This window comes from Drosophila miranda, chromosome 2, assembly GCF_003369915.1.
Source record: "Drosophila miranda strain MSH22 chromosome 2, D.miranda_PacBio2.1, whole genome shotgun sequence".
NCBI lineage: Eukaryota > Metazoa > Arthropoda > Insecta > Diptera > Drosophilidae > Drosophila > Drosophila miranda.
Genome location: NC_046675.1, coordinates 7,650,912 through 7,672,901, shown reverse-complemented (window position 1 = coordinate 7,672,901; position 21,990 = coordinate 7,650,912). Strand labels below are relative to the sequence as shown.

General features: G+C 48.6%; 3 protein-coding genes across 9 annotated transcripts; 1 reads left to right on the top strand and 2 right to left on the bottom strand.

Annotated features, from left to right (window-relative positions):
- Positions 1-797: 797 nt before the first annotated feature.
- Positions 798-20,468, bottom strand: LOC108156746 (DNA-binding protein RFX2). Of its 7 annotated transcripts, none has more exons than XM_033389071.1 (11): positions 19,906-20,468; positions 14,739-15,259; positions 14,319-14,682; positions 7,670-7,748; positions 7,006-7,486; positions 6,427-6,873; positions 6,067-6,369; positions 5,662-5,976; positions 5,227-5,595; positions 5,037-5,162; positions 798-1,424 (listed from the first exon to the last, which is right to left on the bottom strand). In XM_033389071.1, exons 2-11 carry the CDS (start codon positions 15,030-15,032, stop codon positions 1,419-1,421), a joined length of 2,784 nt encoding a protein of 927 aa, XP_033244962.1. In that variant the 5' UTR covers positions 15,033-15,259; positions 19,906-20,468; the 3' UTR covers positions 798-1,418. The 7 variants fall into 7 exon arrangements, with proteins under 7 accessions (XP_033244962.1, XP_033244967.1, XP_033244963.1 ...); XM_033389076.1 differs by lacking the exon at positions 798-1,424 and having other exon boundaries at positions 3,496-5,162; positions 7,006-7,173; positions 7,261-7,486; XM_033389072.1 differs by lacking the exon at positions 798-1,424 and having other exon boundaries at positions 3,496-5,162; positions 19,906-20,009; positions 20,073-20,468.
- On the bottom strand, positions 1,615-2,414 carry LOC117187115 (DNA-binding protein RFX2-like). The gene is made up of 2 exons (XM_033389086.1): positions 2,031-2,414; positions 1,615-1,964 (listed from the first exon to the last, which is right to left on the bottom strand). Exons 1-2 carry the CDS (start codon positions 2,070-2,072, stop codon positions 1,662-1,664), a joined length of 345 nt encoding a protein of 114 aa, XP_033244977.1. The 5' UTR covers positions 2,073-2,414; the 3' UTR covers positions 1,615-1,661.
- Positions 20,469-21,346: 878 nt separating the features above from the next.
- On the top strand, positions 21,347-21,916 carry LOC108153984 (mitochondrial import receptor subunit TOM20 homolog). The gene has a single exon (XM_033390218.1). The coding sequence runs from the start codon at positions 21,347-21,349 to the stop codon at positions 21,914-21,916; it is 570 nt and encodes a 189-aa protein (XP_033246109.1).
- Positions 21,917-21,990: the final 74 nt, after the last annotated feature.

The following is a 21,990-nucleotide window of genomic DNA, read 5'->3' as shown; positions in this document are numbered from 1 at the left end:
TCTATACATTGTATACTATATAGATATAAATTATTAAATTACACCGGAACACGACGAGTATGCTGTTATTAGGTATTTATTGATTATTTTAAGTGAACAATTCCTCAGAAGCGTTAGCTAGCTGAGTGGTATCAAACATTGGAGTTATGATAGTTATTGAATTCGGTAGCGGTAGCTGACCGAATATTATGAATGAGAATTAATTGATCGAGGCGAGCGATACGCTGCGCTTTATTTGGATTCAAACTTAAGACTAATTATTAATGAAATTAAAAGCTATGATTGCAGCCGGCTTCGCGGACAGTGCTGCCGCGGCGCTGCCTTCGCTGCAGAGCGATCGCCGCCGTTCCAAGAACTTCAACGTCGCTGGCAGATGTTCGGCACCCGTGGGAACCGCTGACTTTCGCCTTGTGGGTGGTGTTGAATTACTGCAGCTGCATCCGCCAAACCTATGACTCTGGTCGTGGACCTCGCTGATATGCTAGGTCAGCACACGCCCAGTGTCGGTGGTTAACTTATACATATAGAGTATAAGGTATAAGGTATATGGTAAATTGTATTGTTTCAAAATTGAGTGTTGATCTTTGCACATTTAAGGCCTGTTGTTTACTTAGCTTAGGTTTGAGCTGGATATACCGATACTTTGTTAATTCGTTGAGCAAGCTGTTTCGCTAAAATCTATAAAATCGAACTGTGCGTGGGTGCTCCATTTGTATGTGGTTGTGTGTGATCTGTGTATCTATGTGTGCGAGTGTGCGCCGTGCGCTGTGCGCTGTGACATACAAGATACAAGATAGTTGAAACCAGACAAAACTGATGCATTCTCCGCTCTCTCTTAAACAAACAAGGGGAACTAACATTATCGTAGACGTAGACGTAGACAGTAGACAATTAGACGTAAATTACAGATATTAATGCACATGTACTTAAACTAAAATGTATCTTATGAATACACGGATCGATCAGAGATCAGATCGGATCAGTTGATCGGGCAGGCAAGGCCAGACGTTGCTTGCGGCTTGCGCCTTGCTGCCGCCTGCTGTTGCCTCCTGCCTGCTGGACGGCTCTTCACTTCAATGTGGGGGCAATGCTCACTCATACAAACTCACACTCATCGGCCAGCGCTAGCGCTGCCTCTGCATGAGCTATGAGTCCTTTGAGTGCCAAAAATGTTACTACTAAAACTGATCGACTGACTACGCTTAGGGTCTGGGAACTTAGGACTACAAACTAACACACGGATACGTACAACACACGGTTTGACTATTAAATGCAGAGCTGAATATGGGTGACAGGGTGACATGGGGACATGGCGACAGGTGCACACTGATCGGGATAACAATTACGGATTACATAAACTCGGTTACTATGAATACTAGTTTCACTGCTTCCGCTTCCGCTTCCGCTTCCATAGCAACTCATTCCTGCTTCAGTCGCTTCGCCTCGTTGCCAACATCCCCGCCGCTGACCGAGCTGGGGGTATTCTGCTGCTCCGTTTCGCTGGTGATGTACGCGAACTGGCATTCAAATTCAAAGTCCATATCTTTCTTCTGGGGAACATTGGGATTGTTAGCGAATCAAGAGGGCTATGGGTACAATTCCAAGGAATCTTACCATGCGTTCGCATACGACCGCTATGGCCGTCTTCTGCTGCGCCTCGGCTATCTTGTGCTCCACCAGATAGAACATATACTCGTCGAACAGAAGCCGAAGCTCGAGGCCGAGCGCAGCGTCAAGTCCCGGATGATCATCGAGCTGTAGAAGCTCCACTTGAGCAGGAACTGGCGGGCGGCCCGCGCATATGTCGGCTTGCCCGTGTACTCCTCCATGGCCAACTCGACCACGAGCTGCAGCCAGCTGGCCCACTGCTCCAGCGAGCTCTGCTGCTGCAGGGCGGCCTTGAAGTCGCTCTCCAATCTCTGAACCACAGCCGGGGCACACTGACTCACCCAGGCGGCCTGTTCCTGCACGGGCACAAAGAGCGCTGTTCAGTCTCCAATAACTTCGTTGTAATTCGTTGCTCGACTCACCTGCACATTGTGGAAATCCACGCGGTTCAGATCACTCAACATTTGGGAGATCTGGGCGCCGTTCTGGAGCACAGCTCGTGCGGCCTGCGCCAGATGATTGAGCGAGGTGTATTATTTTGTTAATGTGTGCCAACGTGATATCAATATTCACTGGTATTTTCCTATAGGTCATGGGAGGCTGCCTCTAAAGAATACCCATTGGAAATTCATTGAAAATATCGACTATAGAACTCAGTTCTCAAAATGGTTCAATGTTCAATAGGGAACTAGTTTCTCCATATTATTATGTATTGTTTAACTTATAGCATTCTAAAAACATACGCATTAGGGTATGATTGCTTTAAGTTAATCCTTTTCAATTCTTTAATTTTCCCTTTCTACAAGTCTGCTGATTTCAGTGTTTCCATTAAACGAATCGTACTTTGATGAAAAGACAGCTGTGTGAAATATTTAAGCCCTGGTTGCTTGGACGGTGTTTTTCAACACTGACTTTTCAAGTTGAATTCCCCAAAACTGTTTTGGGTCATCTACGAGCTTCCTGTCAAATTGTTAGCTTCCTTTACTAAAATCATTTTCATTTTGGAGTTGTTCCGAACGTAAACGTTTTCAGTTTTGGTTCCCGAAAAAAAACTTGCAAAAGGCTTAAAAGATTTGTATAATGTCCGACAACATTAAGAAAATCGTCAAGAAGGCCGACCTGGTGGCGAAAAATAGCGGCATCAATATGGACGTGCCAGACTCCTCGAACCTGGGCATTGGTTTGCCACCGGCCCGCAAGATTCAGGAGTTGCAGGAAGATGACGATCCGAAATGCAAGGTGTGCAAGGGGTCGCTCAAGGCGAATGCTGAAGTTATGAAGACACTGCCCGGCATATGGGGAAACAAGGTAGACGTAAAAAACCCATTTATCCATTAATTACAACACTTATTCGATTCTCCTGCAGGTCGGCGGTGGGTGTGCCTTCTGCCTATTCAGGCTGAAGTTCGATTAATTCCGAAACAGCTCCGCGCAGCCCATTTGTGGTTAGATTAAGTTGGGTGCTGCGCTACATTTACACATACATACAGGAAATTGAGAGAAGAAGAAAGAAAAACTCTGGGCTTGAGTAGAAATAACAAACATAACAGAAATAAATAAATAAACTAACAACACGAGTACATCCCACTTCTAATTGGTGAGGTACGAGGGATCGGTTTTCTGCGGGCCCTTTTCCAGAATCTAAAGCGTCCAAGGTGTCAATAAGGTATGGAGCTATTGAAGCTGGATCCTATGAAGCTATTGAAGCATACTGCTCCGAATTTATAATAGTTTTCGGATAAAAATATCATCGATACACTTCTCCCAATTCCATCAAGGGTAGACACTTTGCGGTCGCACAGTTCGAAGCTATCTACACAAGTATGAAGCGTGTTTATACCCTCCAAAAAGTATTGAATACAGGTGAAGGACATGTTTCGGTTTCGGTTATTTTTTGGGGACAATTTTTATTTCACATATATAAATAGTTTTGACATTTCAAAAGTTTGTTATTTGTTTTCCTTCAACAACCAATAAAACTTAGGTATTAGCTGAGCAATTTGCATTTTGAGCAGATCGTAATTGAGCTTCGCTGCCTGGGCTGAGTGGCAGGCGTGGACGGGACAGTGGACAATAGTGCGAGAGGAACTCTGTGTTCATATCACATGCTTTTGCACATGTACTGTGCCCGTCGCCGTCCATTCGCCTGCCAGACCGGACAGATTCGTCAAGAGCCGAATATGTACATATGTGGTTGGTATTTGGTTCGTTCTTTTTTGTGCCAGGCAGAGATAATGTCAGATGTGTGCTTTAGGACTAGACAGTTGGATGGAGCACGAAGGCATCCGCTTAGTTACTCGATGTGCAAAGCAAATCGTATTTTGGTTCGTTTGCATCTTGTACTCGTACACATAAAATGGCATCAAATACTTTGAAAAGCGCCTCTGTTAAAATATATTGTATGCTGCTCCCCCAGAGCATCCACTTGTAGTTAAAATATACATATTACATTCATGTTTCTTAGTCTACACATTGTATACTATATAGATATACATATACATATAGAGTATAAGGTATAAGGTATATGGTAAATTGTATTGTTTCAAAATTGAGTGTTGATCTTTGCACATTTAAGGCCTGTTGTTCACTTAGCTTAGGTTTAAGCTGGATATACCGATACTTTGTTAATTCGTTGAGCAAGCAGTTTCGCTAAAATCTATAAAATCGAACTGTAGCTTTCGCTGTCGCTGTCGCTTTCGCTTTCAGTGTGCGTGGGTGCTCCATGTGTATGTGGTTGTGTGTGATCTGTGTATCTATGTGTGCGAGTGTGCGCCGTGCGCTGTGCGCTGTGACATACAAGATACAAGATAGTTGAAACCAGACAAAACTGATGCATTCTCCGCTCTCTCTTAAACAAACAAGGGGAACTAACATTATCGTAGACGTAGACAGTAGACAATTAGACGTAAATTACAGATATTAATGCACATGTACTTAAACTAAAATGTATCTTATGAATACACGGATCGATCAGAGATCAGATCGGATCAGTTGATCGGGCAGGCAAGGCCAGACGTTGCTTGCGGCTTGCGCCTTGCTGCCGCCTGCTGTTGCCTCCTGCCTGCTGGACGGCTCTTCACTTCAATGTGGGGGCAATGCTCACTCATACAAACTCACACTAATCGGCCAGCACTAGCGCTACCTCTGCATGAGCTATGAGTCCTTTGAGTCTGCCTAAAATGTTACTACTAAAAATGATCGACTGACTACGCTTAGGGTCTGGGAACTTAGGACTACAAACTAACACACGGATACGTACAACACACGGTTTGACTATTAAATGCAGAGCTGAATATGGGTGACAGGGTGACATGGGGACATGGGGACAGGTGCACACTGATCGGGATAACAATTAGGGATTACATAAACTCGGTTACTATGAATACTAGTTTCACTGCTTCCGCTTCCGCTTCCATAGCAACTCATTCCTGCTTCAGTCGCTTCGCCTCGTTGCCAACATCCCCGCCGCTGACCGAGCTGGGGGTATTCTGCTGCTCCGTTTCGCTGGTGATGTACGCGAACTGGCATTCAAATTCAAAGTCCATCTCTTTCTTCTGGGGAACATTGGGATTGTTAGCGGATCAGGAGGGCTTTAGGTACAATTCCAAGGAATCTTACCATGCGTTCGCATATGACCGCTATGGCCGTCTTCTGCTGCGCCTCGGCTATCTTGTGCTCCACCAGATAAAACATGTACTCGTCGAACAGAAGTCGTATCAGGTGGAAGCTGCCGAAGCTCGAGGCCGAGCGCAGCGTCAAGTCACGGATGATCATCGAGCTGTAGAAGCTCCACTTGAGCAGGAACTGGCGGGCGGCCCGCGCATATGTCGGCTTGCCCGTGTACTCCTCCATGGCCGACTCGACCACGAGCTGCAGCCAGCTGGCCCACTGCTCCAGCGAGCTCTGCTGCTGCAGGGCGGCCTTGAAGTCGCTCTCCAATCTCTGAACCACAGCCGGGGCACACTGACTCACCCAGGCGGCCTGTTCCTGCACGGGCACAAAGAGCGCTGTTCAGTCTCCAATAACTTCGTTGCATTTCGTTGCTCTACTCACCTGCACATTGTGGAAATCCACGCGGTTCAGATCACTCAACATTTGGGAGATCTGGGCTCCGTTCTGGAGCACAGCTCGTGCGGCCTGCGCCAGATGATTGAGCGAGGTGTAGCGACGCAGCGTCTGGCAAAAGGCGGATACGGCGCTGGTCTTGATCTGGGCCAACTGCTCCGGCACACCCATCATGCTCTCGCACAGCCACAGCTCCAGATTCTTGGCGAAATTTCGTATGGCCTGGGTCAGGGCATTCGGTATGGAGCGCAACACATCGGGAATGATGACATCCACTGTGTTCTGGTAGAACTGATAGTCCACCTGTTCAAAGAATACATAAAATACATATATTATTCAAAGCCAAGGCCCTTCTTAGAGTTGAAAGCGCTTTTGTCCGTCCATTGCACCCACCTCGCGTACGAACTTTTGCACTTCTGCGCAGTGGCACAACAGATACAGCTTTGTCTTGCTCAAGTACTTCTCCTCCTCGCACTCGTCCAGGTTGTTGTTGTCGCTGGACCGCCAGAAGTCACGCAGCAGAAACTCCACGGTGCCGAATTCCAGATTCAGCACGGCATCCAGAAAGGACTCGCAATGCTCGCGGTACAGTGCCCGGAACGTGTCCACATCCTCCAGCGTGAGCTCGCTGCTGAAGCTGTGGCTCAGCTCGATGGGTGGAAACGAGGGCAGGGCGCTGCTACCGTCGCCAATGTACTGCGGAATGGAGTGGATTAGGGCGTTGAATCGATTTTTTGTGGCTGAGCTGCTTACTTGGATGCACGCCTCGTAGGTCTCGGGCTTGAAGCTGTGCTTCTTGGACGTGCCATTCCGCTGGCTGGCGGATCCGGCCATGCCCACGCTGCCGTTGGAGCCGGCCATCTGACCGGACGTGCTGCTGCTGACGCTTACCAGGGCCCCGTTGGCCCCGGAGGATGGCCCGTAGCCGTGCATCGACTTGGAGTCCTCCATGGAGTGATGGTTCAGCAGCGAGCCGGGCTTGATGCGGATGCCATAGTAGTGGTACTTGGAGTTGCCGCGCGTGCCCAGGCGACGTGTGCGCAGGCCGGAGAACACGGAGCGTATCAGCTTGCCGAAGCTGGCTGCATTCACCGGCTCCAGCTTCTGCTCGTTGCAGTGCTGCATGTAGTGGTTGTACAGGGTGGACCTGGGCAGGCTGACACCGTCGGCCGTCTCGTAGTTGCGTGACAACCATTTGATCTGCCGGCGACAGAGAGAGATGTCAGTATGGCTGATGCTGCTGCTGCTGCTGGAGGGCGGAGCGTAACCAGGGGATCCCCATTCCCATTCCCATGGCATCCCCCCGCCCCAAAGATGGGGGCCACTACTTACCGTTGCCGAGGCAATCTTGTTGCTGTTGCCGAGCGCGCTCTGGTCCGAATCGGGGGAGGCGCCACCGCCGCCCGTTCCGAGGCTGCCGCCGCTGGCCGAGTTGGTGGTCGTCGTCGAGGTGGGCGTCTGGGGCGTGCTCTGCGCCTCCTGGATGTAGGCAACCTCGTGCTGCAGCCCAAGGGTGGCCCAAGGGTTAGTCAATGTAGTCACAGTTGGCTCAGGTGGCTCCCACTCCCGTCCCCGCTCCCTACTCACCGTCAGGCTGTGCGGCGAGTCGCGGCTGTGCGACTGCGAGGAGCCGTTCAGCAGCAGGCCCTCCTCCACGGGCACCAGGTAGGGCAGCGTCGTGGAGTGGGCCGCATTGCTCGCCGTATTGCCCCCAGCCGACTGCGTCGTCGCCGCATACTGGCCCGTCGACGCGGTCGAGTAGTATGTCTGACCATTGCCCTGGTAGTCGGCCACCGGGCAGAACGGATATGTCCTGTGGAACGGGATGGAACGGAGGCGAAAACGGAAAGGTCAAGCGTTGTCATGTGCTGTGTGGGTCAACTGTGTTTCGATTTCATCTCTCATCTTGTACGAGTACGAGTATGAGCACGAGGACGAGCAGTATTTCCCCTTGTTCTGTGGGGTTTTGGAGTTTCTAATGGTTTCAATTGCTTACATTTGCGTCTGGCTGGAGTTGCTGTGGTAGAGCTCCGAGTCCACATACTGCACTTGGTAGTTCTGCTCCTGGCCGGAAACTGGAAAGTTAACAGAGAAACGAGAGGATTAGCAGGGAAATATTGTCTATGCGGCTTATGGCCAAGGATTGGTCGTTGTCGATGGCTGCACTAGCCGTCGGCATTTTGCAATCTGCCCCAAAACGGAGAGACATTAAAGATTTATGTATGGTATGGAAAACACAGAATCTTCCAACAACTTTTGCAGGAAATACTATAATTTATCTGCATATATAATCGCACACGATGTAATTAATACAGTGTCGTATTTCTTAAAGGATATTCCAACAAGTTGGTTTCTATATCAGAGCTGTTGACTCTAAAACAGCGGTGGAGAAGGCAGCCACTGCTCCGAGATTTATTCTTCGGCAACCAGCGACGAGACAAAAGGTGTGCGGGACCGACAGTCGGTCCCAAGAATGTAAAAACAAAGTACGCGAAAAGTGTGATTGTTGCTCGACTCGCAAACTCAAAAAGTGGGCCCACTTATGCCCTAATATACCAGAAATAAGAACATATTCATGCCTACTGCTCAAAGATTATGGGTATAGGGGTATATTAGATTTGAGTAGATGATGTTTCCATCGCAGAAAAGACTTGTAGAATCCACGATGCGAAGTCTGTACTTCGAAGGATTTTGATGTGGATTGTGCAACATCTAGTCTCTGAGTCTCTCTGAGCAAGGAGTGCTTTATCATCTTCTCTAATAACTTATAACCATTCAATCCAAAAAAATCTATATAAAGAAGAGCTCTTAATAGCTCTTCTTATGCCAAGATCCAAAAGACATATGTTTAGGATCATTACTTCCTCAAAGAACACGTACTTTAAGCTATGATTCATATGAAAGATATGCCCATAAATCACAAGGAGACCAAACACTTTGTTGACCAAGAAAATACATATTCTAGCACTTAAAATAAGTCTTTCAATTTCTGTGGAAAAGCGCGTATAATACCCTAGAGTTTACTTAAAATTGAACCCGAAACTTGGAGCCAGAAGGATGGGAGAAACTATCCTTTTGAAACTATCTTTTGACTCAATCAACGTAGGAAATGTTCGTATTGGTTCGAAGAAAACTCTCAAGATTCCGAACATTTGCCTTACCACTTTGTTAATTTGGCCGCAGTCGAGCGGGCACTTGACACGGGCTCTTGCCACCTGTGCAACGTGTCGCAGACACGGATGCAGACCCAAAGAGGTATGGTATCGATGGGGGGACGGGGAGGAGGGAACATATACGAGTATCTCTGGATATTTACCACCGCAATAGGACAAATTGTTGTGACGTCTGTGGTGGTGGTGGTACATGGTTGTGGTTGTAGCGGAGAGACTCGCCACAGAGCCTGTGCCTGTGCCTGAGCCTGTGCTGGTGCCCAGACCCGCCGAGACCGAGTTGGAGGCGGCCGCACAGGAGGCTGCGGCTGTGGAGAATGAGGCTGCGGATGCTGGGGAGCCAGCAGCAGGTTCAATGGTCGAGGAGCTGCTGTAGCAAGCGGCGGCACTGGCCGTGGCCACGAACGTCTGGTGATGATGGTGGTGATGATGATGGTGCAGCTGCAGCTGGAGCTGGGCGGGTGGCAGTGGCGGCGGCGGCGGCTGGGTGGCGCTGACTGGCAGCGACTGCTTGCAGCGGCACTTCTCGAGGAGATTCGTGTAGTTCAGCGGCGACGACTCGAGCTGGTGATGGTGGTGCAGGTGCTGCTGCTGCTGCTGCTGTTGGTGGTGACGCGTCTGATAGTCAAAGCCGTACCGCGAATGCATTCGTTTGGCTGGAAAGGCTAAAGGAGCTGGCGAAATGGTTCCACTCCGATCCCCAAAGCCGATTCTCAGATGTGATCCGCGCGGCCCGGAGCTGATCCCGGCCGGACCGCTTGGCGGGTAACTGCAACGCTTGACACTCGGGCACTTGACACAAACAGCCACCGCATGACCGGATGTGGCATAGAGGGATTCGTATGCAGATGAGAACGAGGACAAGAACGCGGCAGCGACAAGGACAAGGATGCTGTAAGCCGAGACGCGACCCGGTTGCTTTGGGCAACTGCCCAACTGCCCAACAGCCCGACAGGAGCTGCTGCCGAAAGTGAGAGCGAAAGTTAAATCTGTGACTGGCGTTGTCAACCGAAACAGTGATCGGGGAGCCGGGGAGCCAAGGAACTGGTAACAGTAACAGGACTGGGATGGAAAGCGGATGCTGGTTGCTGGATGGCGGCTTGTGGCGTCGTGGAAACGGAGCAGCCAGTACGTACGAACGGTAGAATTACAACTGAATCCAAAATCAAATGTTATCCTAGCAATATGCCTTCGAAAATAATGATGAGGACAACGACGATGGCGATGGCGATGGTGACGACGACGACGGCGACGGCGGCGCAGCAACGAATTAAATTACAACAACGGCGACGGCAACGGCAACGCTTGGTGGCGGATGCTGCGGCAGTGGGTGGGTGGTTGGGTGGTTGCCGGGGTGCTGCTCGCACGCTGGGGGGGTGGTTGCCTGGCTGCCTGGCTGCTGTAGCAAGTAATCCAACCCCCAGACCTATCCCCCGCGAACAGGTATTATTTTTCAAGCGGTGCCGGCTAATTCCGGGCTCAAAGTCGTCTTTCTGGGATCTGCACAAGTGGTGGTCTGGTCGCGCAGGAGGATGCTGTGCCGAGCGGGACAGGGATGGCAACAGGGCGTCCGGCGTCAAGGCAACGCCGCTCGGCCAATCCCAGTCGGCTGGCCCCCCGACTCCTTGGTGGTTGCTAGGACGCCTGCTCTCTCGCTCTGACACCCCCGGCGCTCTCTCTCTCTCTCGTTCTCTCGCTCTCAGCAACCCCTGAGCCAGGGCCCGGACAGGATGCTGCGGATGTGGATGTCTCCTGGCCAACCAAATCGCTTGCTGCCTGCACGCATCATCCCTTCCCCTCTTTCTTGGGGTCTTTGGGCGTCTGGGGCATGGGGCATGCTGCAAGAGGGTTGGTTTCTGGTGGAGGCTGCTGGCAAGGAGCCATGGACGATGTTCCGTGTGTGTGTGTGGAATTTTTCGATATTTGGCTGCCGTGGTCAGGGCACATTTTTCGGCCACTTATCCTGTTCCTGGTCACTTCCATCTCCTCGGTGTCAGCGGTTCAAGTTTGACTGTTGGACATATGACATATTTCAGATATTAATTTTGGCCCTTCAAAGTTTGCGGGCTCCCCGCCCGACGCCTCGCCCCCGTTGGGAGCCTTTGCCACATGCCACACTCAACAGTAAATATTAACGTCAGCCCCTCGGGCACTCTCTCTCTCTATCTCTGTCATGTAAAGGCGAAGGACAGTGAGACAGGTGCAGCACTGCAGGTGTGGGTGGACTGGACCTATTCACATTCTCCTGCTACGTAGCAGCCCGTAGCCGTGGCGCCCCCCAGTCGAGCCGAGATCTTTTGCGGTTTTTTCAATTGGACCGCACTCTAACCAAAACATTTTGGTTTTCAATGACTTTCGGGTTGAGTGGAAAGGAAATGGAAATGGAAAGAAGTGCCTGGAAGCTTGCTTTGATAATTGACTTTTGACATCAAGTCGATTGGCACACAAGAAGATTCCGAATGAAGGTATGTACAGCCGATGTTGGCTTAAGCTTTAATCAGAGCCGAGAGCTCAGAGCCAAGAGCCCAGAGCCAAGAGTTAGGAGATAGAATTATTGAAAATTCTTCTGTAATAACTTCACCTAGGAATGGTTTTTACAGTTCTTAGAAATGTAAGACATTGCCTAGAAGGAATATAGTATGAAAACAGTACATAGATCAGGAATATTCATCATATAATATCAGATTTTAACCCTGGCCTCCAATTTATTAAATCAGAACTCAAACAAACCACCTCGTATCAATCCCATCTGGAAAGTAGATGATCGAAAAATCTTCATATGATCTTATAGAAAGTTAACGTATAGTCATTCCTATAAGTTAAGTCATTGCTCCCAAGTGCTTCCAATTGACGCGGAATGATGATTGATGCCAGAACGTACAAGCGAATGCCCGGGATTTAAAAAAACAATATGCAGTGCGTGTGCATGACTGCCATTTCGCTGATAGGGGGTATTTTTCTTTGCTGTTTTGTACTGCTTCCAAATTACAATAACCATCAGATATAAGCCTGGACTTTCAATCATAACATAAACAAGGCAAAGATAAGGACTACCCTTTGAATGTCCCTGCTCTTCAATATGGTCCAATATTGTCCCTTCGAACGGTTTATTACATTATCAACTTATCAATTTTGGAGCCATCTTTGCCACTTGTCGATTTTCCCAGTACAGACAGAGGACAGAGGCAGCCAGCATTCGAGTGGCTGGCAGGCAGGAGGAGGTAGCAAGAGCATCCACAACAACAAGTAGGAAAGTTGAACACAAATTGCCAGGATAACGAGGATAGACAAGTGCGACGGCAGAGGGATGAGGGATAGATGGCAGGGGACAACTGCAGCTTATCCTGCAACATCTACGACAACATCAACAAACAATTAACCTTTCTGTCGGAGTCGGAGTCGGAAGGGATGAGCCGCAGCATTGGATGGGGTTGGGCCATGAGCCATGACGAGGTGTCCTTTGTAGAGCTTCCCTGGCTTTGGCTTTGATGCCCTTTCCGAGATAGCCCTTGCTCCATGAAAATTATGAACTACGACTCGCTTTTATTAAATGAATTTCCGTTTATCTTGATTTTACCCAAACAACTTTTTTCCGTTTTGGCACAATTAAAAGAAGACCGGCATATGCTGATTTTCCCTGACTAAAGCTAGGAACTGGGAAACTCCCCTTCCACAGGCCAACCACCTCTCTACCCATTCAATGCCATTGCAGCTCTTTCAACTGGTATGGATTCCCGTTTTGTATTCGTATTTTTTCTATTTTTAGTTGCTGTCGTTATTACATTTTAAGCTCAGCGCCGTCTTCCGCCTCGTCGATTCGATGAGGACCTAGCAAATCCGTATCAATTGAAAAATACAATACAATACAACATATTGTATCAAAAGGTGGACTGCTGCCCACTCACTCAATCAGAGGCAGCACGAAGCAGGCATACTCTATACCCGTATCCAGGCTCAGATGAATGGAAAAGTGGCCATGCCCCCTCGAAGGTCTTAGCTGTCAGCGGGCGGTTATTAGTGAGTCGTCGACTCATTCACGTGAGGAGCGCACCCTCCTCGAGTGCTCATCGGTGAAGCCCTCTCAATTTGTTGTGATTACTAGGATGTTTGTCCTGTCGGGGTGGTGGTAATTTGTCCGCTAATAAAATCAAGTACCAGGGCAAACATTCGACCCTTTTCGGGGCTCTGGCTCTGGCTGTGATCCCGGCCGGAGATAGTTCCTCACCAAAAGTGTAATCTCGATTAATTCATTGTGCGGCACTCGAGTGGAATATAATAATTACGTGTGCCGCAGCAGCGGCAGCAGCAGGGGCAGCGGCAGATATCACTCGCAGCTAAGTCCATCCCAGCTGCACTTTGCCACAAATGTGTGCCTCTCTCGGCGCTTTGTTACTTTGTTTTGCACGTGCCACGGACACAGGTAGCACGGCCGGCCCATCATCCGCCACGGGGTGCGCGCCCAGCCATCCAACCACCCATTCATCGTATCCTTTGCCTGTCCTATCTGTGTGAAGGTCCCTGTACGTCCTCATCTCTGCTCGTTTCAGTTTTCAAATTAAGTCGCTTTAATTGTGATATCAAGCAAGCGTTTAAAAGCGCCGGATTTTAAGCTGGTCCCTTATTTTCATCTCACATTTTCAATCCCCTCCCCGCTCCCCGCCCCCTCTCAGGGGACAGGACATGCTGATCCTGTCATTACGTTTGTTTCCAAAGCCGCGACTTTTGCTGTTTGTTGTTTGTTGTTGGCTGTTTCCTGTTGGTTTCCGCTTTGATGCAAGTGCAGCCATTGGATTCGTCCCGTCCTGTGCCGTCCTTCATTCGGTTTCGGATTCTGTTTCTCTTTCAGTTTTGATTTTGTTTCCTGTTCGGGGATTCCCCCGATTTTTTTCTGCTCTGTTCGCTGCTGTAACCCCGAATAAATCGGAATAAAGCGAATTGCAAGTGTTTTTTCGGTGCTCATTAAAAAAAATTTCCTGCCATCATCATTTTTTGCAGACATTTCATCAGTAGATACTTTTCAGCCATGTAACGAATGCAACCGTTTGGATTGTCAACCATAATCCGTACAAAATACGTGCAAAATCTAGGGGGAATAGGTATTCTTATCACTGGCGACAGGTCACACAAGGTGGAGGGGTATATTCAATTCGTAAAAGCAGAAATATAATACAAATATACCATTTCCGTGGGTGACTCCTAAGCATTGCATTCACTGGCTCTCTCGCAGTGTGGCTTAGCAGCAAAGGGCGCTAAGCTAGAGCTTAATCCTAGAGAGACTCCTACTTGAAAATAGTTGTGAACACCTTAGAAGATCTCTCTTCTCTAATACAACACGGACTGCCAAGGATATAGCTTTCAATCGGCTTGGACATAGATGATAACTAAGAAATAGCTTAATGAAATGTGTATTCCAGCAGGAATATATCTTTCCATTGCTGGGAACATCCATTAAATCCGCCTAAAGCTAGTACGCACCCGTAACGGTGATGAATGGCGTGCCGTCATCATCCTCGGTGGCCTGCACCACAGTCACCTGGCCATTGGCCACCTGCTGGGCCAGATCGACGCCGTTCTTGATGGCGCTCAGGTCGGCCATGCTGTGTATGGGTATGGAATGGGTGATGGTGCTGCCATTCGGCTCTGTGGTGGTGATGGTGCCTCCGATGTCGCTGCTGCTGTTGACCACATGCCCGTGGATGGGCATGTGCGCCTCGTTGCTCGAGTCGCTGGCATCCATGGGCAGTACGACGCGTATCACCTCCAGCTGCTCGGCTCCGGTTGCGGTGCCCGTCACAGAGTCGTCGCCTTCGCTTAGTTTCTTCTGCAGGAGCTGGCAGTTCTGACGGGAACACAGAGTTAGCTTCGGTCAGGTTTGCAGGGCAGGCAGGGACTTACCTGGGTCATAACATCCTCCAGGGTGCCGGAGACAACAACACCATCCTCCGTGCAGAACTCGAACTGTTCGGCATGCGTGGGCGATGTCGTTACGGAGGTCGCAGCGGTTGGGAGGTTGTTGTTGCTGTTGGTGTTCTCCACCTCGACGGTCAGCACATCCTCCGGCAGCTGCTGCAGCTCCTCCGCTGGCTCCGCCTGGATGGCATCCACAACGACGGCGCTGGCGCTGGCACTGGCCACGGCAGAGCGCGTCGAGATGATGAACTGTCGCTGGGGTGCCAGGCGCGTGGTCATTTGCTTACAGTTCTATATATTCTACTTTGTTTAGCTGTCACTAAGACTTCTTCTTTCTCTACTCTCCTCTCGTTGCACTTTCGGTGTGAAATTCCTCTCTCTCTCTCTCGTTCTTCCCTCTGTTTGCTGTCCCTTTCCGGACGTAAGGCAATGGCGGTGCTTAGGTGTAGTTATTTTCCTGATTCTTTGGGTTTCCTTTACTCTCCACTCCTCTCCTCTCGTGGCTGCTGCAATGAAAGTGAAATTCATCAATTTGTGTGGATAATATGCTGGCCTCAAGCAGCAGGTCCTCAATAAAGCAAGCATCAACCCATCATCCGCCCCTCCACGCCCCCCCCCCCCCCCCCCCCCCCCCCCCCCCCCCCCCCCCCAGGAATCTTTTGCTGCCTGCCCCACCACCCACCGCCCCCTCCCCTAGCCGAGTGCTGGCTGGTGGTGGGTGCTGCTTCCGCTGGGGCGTTGCTATGAAATTAAACTTTTCTCAGGTATTTTCTTCCTGCTTTGATTTCCTCGGCGGCTTTGTTCTCTGCGCAGCAGCAGCAGCAACATAAAAAATGGTGTATAAATATATCTGTACAGAATACAGTGAGACCCCAGTTGAGCGACAGCTTCCAGGAGGGTCTCTGGCAGGAGGCCTCGTTCTAAGGGTTCACTGTATGCATATATCCCTCAAACAATGGTATTTTTGGCCGCCATTTTGATTTGCCTGCAATTCTTGCGGCATCTTTTGTGTAGCATACATTTGGGGGGCAGCTATCGGGGGATTCCACCGAAAACAGGAGCGTAGTCAAGTGCCGAAAGGAAAGGCACCATTAGATCTAAGCAGGAAGAAGTTTCTGTGGGTGGGAAAGCTCTATACAAATCTCTCTCAGCCCCCGTTCTGCCTCTGTGGGGGAGGGGGAGCGTGGAGCACTTACATAATCCCACACACCTTTGGAGACTCGAAGGCTACGACGCCCCTGGCCAATTAAACGAACGAAAATGGCCAATTGTTCAGCTCAGAATCAATCATGGACTCAGGCGTGTAATACACATTTCACTCTCTTATGAATCGAACCGATTCAATATCATCATTAATTAAGGGCATTCATGTCTGCTCTGCTTATTATTTTCTTAATATTTTCTCAGTTTATGGCTTATGGATGCAAAAGTTAATCAATTCTGACACTGTCTCCACTTTTATGTGATTTAATTATGTTTTCCCAATGACAGAGATGGCTTTTAATTGCGTTTTCCTCTGCCTGATGCCCGACGTGTTGCTGTTGGTTCACATTTTCACACTTCTTGCAAGCGCTTTTCCTTGGGGGCACTGGCTCTCATGCACTTGTTCTCAGGGCAACCGGCTCAAAGTAAATAAGTCTGGTGGAGAATGCCGCTGGCAACGTCAACGTAAACGTATACGTCAAGCCGACCGTCCGTCCATCCCAAAGGGGTATTCCCATAAGCTAGACGGGAACGATGGTGGCAGGTGGTAGGTGGTAGGTGGTAGGTGGTAGGTGGTAGGTGGGAGCAGAGACAGAACAAACGACCCGGCATACGTCACGTCGAGCTGGAGTTGTTGTTTATAAACAATAAACGAAGTCCAGGAACCGTCGGGAGTTCTTTTTCGGGTGCAGGGGCTGGGGGGCCAGTCTAATGCGTTGTCCCACCCTGGGTCGGAAATGCAAAGTGCCGGGGCTTTCAGTGCACAAATCAAACGACGCGCGGGCCGAAGCTCATAAATTTTGACGCGTGAAAAGTGCAGCTTTTGAGGGAAGTTTTCCAGTCACGACACACCCACACACATACACTTTGCACACACAAACACACCTGTAAAATAAATCACTAAGGACGCGCAAATGGCAAATTATTGATCAAATAACTTGTGTTTTTTCGGGCAGATTTGTTTCTATTTTGTAGAGAGCCTTCTTTGGGGATTTCCAAGTGGATGTTGTATACCTTCGAATAGAGTTCCGTTTTGGGAGTTCCGCTTGGGTTTAAACGTTTCTATATACACAATATTCTATTGTTTTTCTAGTGCGGTTCAACCCGTTTGCTGCGCTTTGTTTGAGCGTGTAAATGCAACTACAACATGGGGAAAAATTTTTCCCTGAACTGGCCAAGAGCCAGGGCTAACAGCAGCAGCAGCAGCCAGAAATAGTGCAAGAGCCAGAGCCATTGGCAATGACAATGCCATAGGGGGTTGATAGTTTTGGTAATAGGGAATCGGTCAAAACGCTGCCTGTGTTGGTGCCTGCTGCAGCCAGAGCGAGAGGGAAATTCATTTGAATTCGGTGATGGAATATAATGGACCCTGAAATGAGGCGGTTTACGAACACAATGCACATGGCTGGTCGGCTCCAGAAGGAGAGCAAAAGAGCGAAAGATACGAGTGCTTGAAAAGTTAAATAAAAGGACACAGGACGTGGGTTTGCCTGAGTGTGTGTGTGTGTGAGTGGGTGCATTTTGGCCCATGGCATTGACCCCTTTTCGGAGTGTCCACCTACCCCTGAGCCCCGTTCTCCGTACAGGATCTCGGAGGAGGCAGCTCCGATGGCAGCTGCGTTGGCATAGGAACAGGGAGACTCAAGCCCAGAGAGCGTGACGCTTTCTTTGCATGTTTCGTATTGCAACTGCGACTGCGACTGCGACTGCAGCAGCTCCAGGTGGGTGGAATCCTTTGTCAGGCCGTGACACATGTGTCTGCTGAATGCAAGCCCGTGGCATATGCGTGCCAGGCAGGTGATTGATATTTTATGTGTAAGTTATGCTAATTCAAATATTTCCCTTCGCCTTTAAGCGATTGAGAATTGAAGATAGATTTTCATCTTTCAAGGTTTATCTTCAACGGGTTTCAATTGGTTACGAAATTGTGGCATTCTTCCATACACCTTCGTGGTGGATTGTGGTTCCACTGGGAACTTTCATCAGAAGTGCCCAGGAAATTTTCCGAACTTCTGTTTTCGAGTAGAAATTTACAAATATTCCATCTGTTAAATGTTTTCCTATAATATTGAAATATTTCAGATCAAAATTCATCTGAATCCCAAACATTTCAGGAATTCTTGAGGATTTTTCAAATTTGGTTGATTCGATAGGTTATTGATATCATTGATAAATTATAGCCTGGTGGTCTCTAGTCGTATTATTCGTAGCGAATGTGTCCGTTCGCTTATGGGACACTTGTACAGCGAATCAAGGAATGTTCCCTAATGGAATAGGATTGATTCTGTATCTGTATATTTTGTATCTATCTGAAGAACCAACAAAATTTGAAGATTTATGTTTCTTCCTTGTAAACCGACTAACACTTACAACTGGTTTGGTCCGTAAGATTGGTACACACACAAATTTTTATAATACTTGTGATTTCTTGATTACTGCTTTGAAAATAACTTTTTGGGCAGTACTTATTAGATATTCGATTTCTATACCCAATACTCAGAAAGAGTATAGGGGTATATTGGTATATTCGATTTGTGGGGACAGTGGATGTTTGTAACACCCAGAAGGAAGCGTTTCCGACCCCATAAAGTATATATATTCTGAAACAGCATCAATAGCCGAGTCGATAGAGCCATATCTGTCTTTACATCCGTCCTCCTAGTTCTATAAGAGCTATAAGCTAAAGCTATAGCTAACATATAAGAGCTAGAGCAACCCCGTTTTGTATCCAGACTCCTGGGATATAACACTGTTTCAAGTGTATTTTAAAAATTTCGCCCCGCTCTCCAAAGACAAATTTAAAGATACGAGACAACTAAAAACGCAGAATTATAAAGAATGACCATATCTTCCAGATACCAAATAAGAATTCAATAGTTATAGCCTTTGATTGTAATTAAGGATTGAAAATAAAAGAATGTAAATAAATATGTCTCCCGTAAGAATGATAGATGATAGGTCAACCTAACCTAACCTCCCTCGAAAGATAGCATTTTTTGAAGCCACAACTAAGGCTTGATGTTTAAGCATTATTCTATTAATTTAGTGAGGAATTTCCTTTAAGTTCCATAACCTGCAAAAGCAACCCACGTCCCTTCAACATTTCATTCTCATCTAGAACTGAAATTTCCGTAACATCTGATGGACAAATTGACATTGACATTTATGAGAATGGACGTCCGTCCGTCCGTCCATCCGTCCACTCATCAAATGAAGATGATGACGACGCTGACATGGGAATGTAATAAGGCGGGCGTTCGCTTGGCGTGCGTTCGCTCCTGCCCCCTGCCCCTTGGCTGTTCTCTTGGTTTTCCTCTTTTGGTGCTGGCGGAAGGGGGAGCGGGATCGGGACAGAGTCAGTCAAGCAGGACGGCGGCAGTGCGAGGCAGCAAAGCGGAAATGCGCACTGAGATGCCAGGCTTACACCTGGCGGCCGAGCGCGGTGTAATGTGCAACCGGCCATGGCCATGGCTGTGCCAGTGTCTGTGTCTGTGGCAGTGGCGCACACGCCACATGGATAAGGACATGGATGCGAGGGCGGGTGCGCGGTGGCACATGTGCGTACCGTTCCGTCCCGCCCCTGGCAGGGTGGGTTGTTTCTGGCTGTTCGACCACGACCAGGAGTCGACTTAATTGTCTCTAAATGGCTGAGAGTCTGAGACCTGAGCGGAGCTTGGGAAAGCGTGTAAATGAAAATGCGGAAAAACCGCTGGCTGGCTGACTGGCTGGGTGACTGGCTAATTTTCTCATTTTCTCCATCAGTGGAAATTCGTTAAATTCCCCCGCAGTGCGTTCAAAAAGCTACGAAATGAGAAAAGTTGTCCTCGCTTTTGATCTTTCATTTGCGGCACTCGAAAGTTTTTCTTCATAATTACAGAGGGGGCATGAGGCATGAGGCATGGGGCAGGTAGCAGGTAGCACGGACACACGGACACCTTCTAGAACTCACCATTGCGTCGTGGTAAGTATCCAAAGAGTATCCTCCCGGAGCTGTGCTCCAGTTTCCAGGTACATCCAATGTTCCTCCGAACAGGAATACTCCTCTAACGACTCCTGGGTTTCCTTAAAGAAATTTCTTTGGTTTTTGTTTGGGGGAATAGATTGCAAACTGGTTACTCGGGGTTCCGTGCAGTTGGAGAACGTGGCAAACTGTATTACGGCGCAAAAATGGGACCGGAAGGAAGTGGCCCGAGCAGCGACGTAACCGTAACTTGTTGTGTTTGCGTTTTTCGTTGCTTGGCAACAGGCGACACGAACAACAACAGCAACAACAACAACAACAGACAATGCTCGGCTGCGGCCGCTGGCATGATTCTGGCCCCCAAAAAGGCCGAATCACGCTCCCGCTGGGGTGGTCAATCGCTGGCCAGGTCAGTCACCGATGGGGGTGGCTCTTCTAAAACTAGTTATTGCACGGGTTCTTATTAACTAATTAATAAATTAAACATTTTACACGAGTTTTTTTGGAAGAAACAAAAATAAGTCAAAACAAAATCATATGGCGCATGTGACCGTAAGCCGAAAGCGCAAAAATACCACAGAAATGCATTATTTTCAAATAAAAATACTTTTAAAAATACTGGAAAAATACATATTTTCAGCGTGCCCGTAAATGCTGCAACATGTATGAAAATACCAATTTCGCAACATTCCCTTCTGCAACATTTACTTAACAAATTTCTATGGAAATTCCAAATTCGCTACATTTAGTGCTGGTAAACGGTGAACAGGCCATTTTTACGTTTGGCGGTTGTTTTGAATTTGAAAATTCATCTGTTTTACTGCCACCTCTCCTCTCTCTTTATGCTTTCGACTACTTTGAAGATGATTTAACTATTAATATGCACCTGCCATTACTGCTGCTGGTCATTGTCAATCATTTGCCAGCTTGCCAGGCATTTCCGTGCCGTTTTTTCACCGCCAACAAAACGTGATCAACCTATTGTGCATTGTTGGCTAATTAATTTGTTGCGAATCAGCAGCAAAAACAACATCGACTAGGGAAAAAAACGAAGCAATAAATACGTATTGTGCGACTGTTGTTCGTCTTTTCTGTTGCTACCGCATTTTCTGGGGTTCCTGGGGGGATGTGCATCAAGATCTGTGCCCGAGGGATAACTTTAAGAGCATAAAATATCAGAAAACTCTCCTTAACACAAACCATAGCAACACAAAACATCGACTCAGCCTTGAAATTTCCGGATTTGAAAGGTTTATCCCATTGAGATATACAATTCCTAACCCAGCACAGTCCTACATTCAAACACAAAAGAGTTCCCAGAACGTTTCATACTTTTTTTGTTCCAAAATTAAATTTGTAGTTAAACTAACTTTTCATAAATTTTAATTTTGTTTCTTCGGTAAATTTGAAGAGTGATTTTTGTTCGCAAATGGCGTCGTTGGGATCGGTTCAATTGATGGCTCTGGGCACGGCCGGTGCCCTCTTCCTTGGCTACTGTTTCTACTTTGACCGGAAGCGCACTAGGGCCCCGGACTACAAGAAGAGGGTGCACGAGCGTCGCTTGCGTCAGGCAACGAGTCACCTGGGAATCGGCGGAGGCGGCACTGGACAGGCGGGAGCAGCCGACGACAACGAAGAGGACGACCAAGACCTGGTGATGCAGATGCACTTCGTGAAGGAGGTGAAGAAGGGCGAGCGCCACATCAAAGAGGGTCGCGTGGACGAGGGCCTCACTCACCTGTGCAACGCCATAATGCTGTGCACGCACCCGGGCTCCCTGCTGGAGATGCTCCGGGCCAATCTCCCGGAGGCGCTGTTCCGTCCGCTGGTGATGCGGCTGCACGAGCTGAACCAGCGCAGCGGCAGCAGCAGCGAGGATTTCAGTGAGACGACCAGCGACGACACCACCAGGACTAGCATTAGCAGTGGCACGTCCACTTCGCAGCCCGGAGCAGTGGCAGCGGCAGTTACGGCAGCAGCCCAAGAGGCAGGGCTCTAGAGCCCCTCTCCTAGAGTCGACTGTGGCAGTGGAGGGCACTTTGCCCCCTTTGCCTAATTACCCCACCAGCCAAA